At 48.5% G+C, this 2,125-nt stretch overlaps 1 protein-coding gene across 1 annotated transcript in view; it reads right to left on the reverse strand.

The window, feature by feature from the left end:
* Nucleotides 1-21: 21 nt before the first annotated feature.
* lrrc39 (leucine rich repeat containing 39) overlaps nucleotides 22-2,125 on the reverse strand; it is a gene marked incomplete at its 3' end in the record, with an annotated part of 2,537 nt that continues 433 nt past the window's right edge. Inside the window, 6 exon segments of the mRNA XM_035653386.1 lie at nucleotides 22-174; nucleotides 252-397; nucleotides 656-792; nucleotides 867-1,023; nucleotides 1,115-1,223; nucleotides 1,356-1,585. Coding sequence (XP_035509279.1) covers nucleotides 22-174; nucleotides 252-397; nucleotides 656-792; nucleotides 867-1,023; nucleotides 1,115-1,223; nucleotides 1,356-1,483 — 830 coding nt within the window.

The raw sequence follows: 2,125 nt of genomic DNA on the forward strand, positions 1-2,125 counted from the left end.
CCTGAGGTTGGACAGACTGACCTGAGGTTGGACATGTCCTCCATCAGTGGGGGGATATCTCTCAGTCTGTTGCTGCTGAGGACCAGAGTGTCCAGACTGACCATCCGGCTGATGTTGTCTGGAAGTCTCTCCAGTTGGTTCCTCTGCAGCCACAGAGTGTGCAGCTTCTCCATCCTGAGGACAAACACGTCTCAATGCTCATTGGCTGATGGCTGAAGGGGGCGGGGCTTACACAATGACTCTCAACCCACCTGTGAATGTCTTCAGGTAGGTGCTGCAGTCGGTTTCCTCCCATGTCGAGCCACTCGAGCGCCGGCAGTCCGACCACACATTCAGGCACACAGGTGAAGTCGTTCATGGACAGATCCAGGTGCTGCAGCTTCTTCAGGTTCCTCAACTACAGGGGACACATCAGACCTCAGACCAGAACTATTGCGGTCCACAGTAACCAGACTGTGGACTGATTTCTATGTGTTTCTATGTTGGGATAGAAACACATAGTGTCAACAGTGTGCAACACTAGCTAACGATAGCTTTCTGGTGGTTCTGTTAACTACAGTTTAAAGAGCTCTTAGTTCAGACCTGGTTTAGAAGGTGTGTTGTTTTTAGGTCCAGGATCTGCTTGGAATCGGGTTTCTGAGATAGAGGTGTGTACCTGGTCTGGGAGCTCGTTGAGGTCCCGGTTCATGGCCAGCTCCAGTCTCTCCAGACTCTCACAGCCGCTCAGTTCCTCAGGAACAAACTGGACCCGGTTGTAGCTCAGCAGGAGCTCTCTGAGCCTAGTCAGCTTCCCTAAAACCAGAACCAGGACATGAAACAAGGTCTACCTTGAATCCGTATTATGGTACAAATGAAGGGGTACTGACCAATCTGTTGGGGGATCTCAGAGACACCGTTGCGGGACAGATCAAGGACTAGAAGGTTCTGGAAGCTGGAGATGAAGTGAGGGATCTTCTGTAGCCCGGTCCGGTGGATCTGCCACTCCTGGACCTGACCGAGCTGGACCAGACAGCCCGGCAAAGACTGGTGGAGGGACAGGGATCAGAGAACAGATATCAGAGATCCAGACCCGGTCAGTCCACCTCTACAGTCCACTTCCTGTGGGGGGCATTACCTTCCAGTCCTCCTGTTCGATCCGGAGGACGAGGCGTCCGTCTTCAGTCTGCAGCTTCTGTTTGAGCCGGGCCAAAACCGCCCGGTCCTCCCAGACCCCCAAACTCAGTCTGAACCAGGAACCACATCACACAGTACAGACTTTATGCTAAGCTAAGCAAGCTGTTTCCAGTCTTTGTGCTAAACACACTTCCTGTAGTTTTGACCAATAGAATCTCTCAGTGGAGGAGGCGGAGTCTGACCTGCCTGTGGCTCCGCCCCTCGCCGTCCTCCTCCTCTGCTCCTCCTCCTCATCCTGGATCCTCCTGATCCTCGTCTCCCACAGAGCTTTGATGGAGCTCACGGAGCCGCACACCACCACGCCCACCATGATGACCACTTCCTGTCAGCTGTATGATGTCACAGCACACAGGTGGACAGGTAAGATGACCTCTGACCTCTGACCTGCAGCTGCGACCTCCCTCTGATCATCCTGAAATATTGGTAATCAATCATAATTAACTGATCAGCTTCAGGAGCTCGTTAGTGTCAGAAAATATTTATTATTTTAATTTTATATTGTATACTACAGTACTACATCTGTGTACTATAGTACTACACTACAGTACTACATCTCTGTACTACAGTACTACACTACAGTACTACAACACAGTACTACAGTACTACACTACAGTACTACAACTCTGTACTACAGTACTACAACTGTGTACTACAGTGCTACACTACAGTACTACAACTATATACTACAGTACTACAGTTGTAGGGTTAGTACTGTATAAAGTAGTTTGAGTACTGTATAAAGTAGTGTTAGTACTGTATGAAGTAGTGTTAGTAATGCATGAAGTAGTGTTAGTACTGTATGAAGTAGTTTGAGTACTGTATAAAGTAGTGTTAGTACTGTATGAAGTAGTGTTAGTACTGCATGAAGTAGTGTTAGTACTGCATGAAGTAGTGTTAGTACTGTATAAAGTAGTTTGAGTACTGTATAAAGTAGTGTTAGTACTGCATGAAG

This window comes from Morone saxatilis, unplaced genomic scaffold (genome assembly GCF_004916995.1).
Source record: "Morone saxatilis isolate NCDOM2014 unplaced genomic scaffold, NCSU_SB_2.0 Contig12, whole genome shotgun sequence".
Lineage (NCBI taxonomy): Eukaryota > Metazoa > Chordata > Actinopteri > Moronidae > Morone > Morone saxatilis.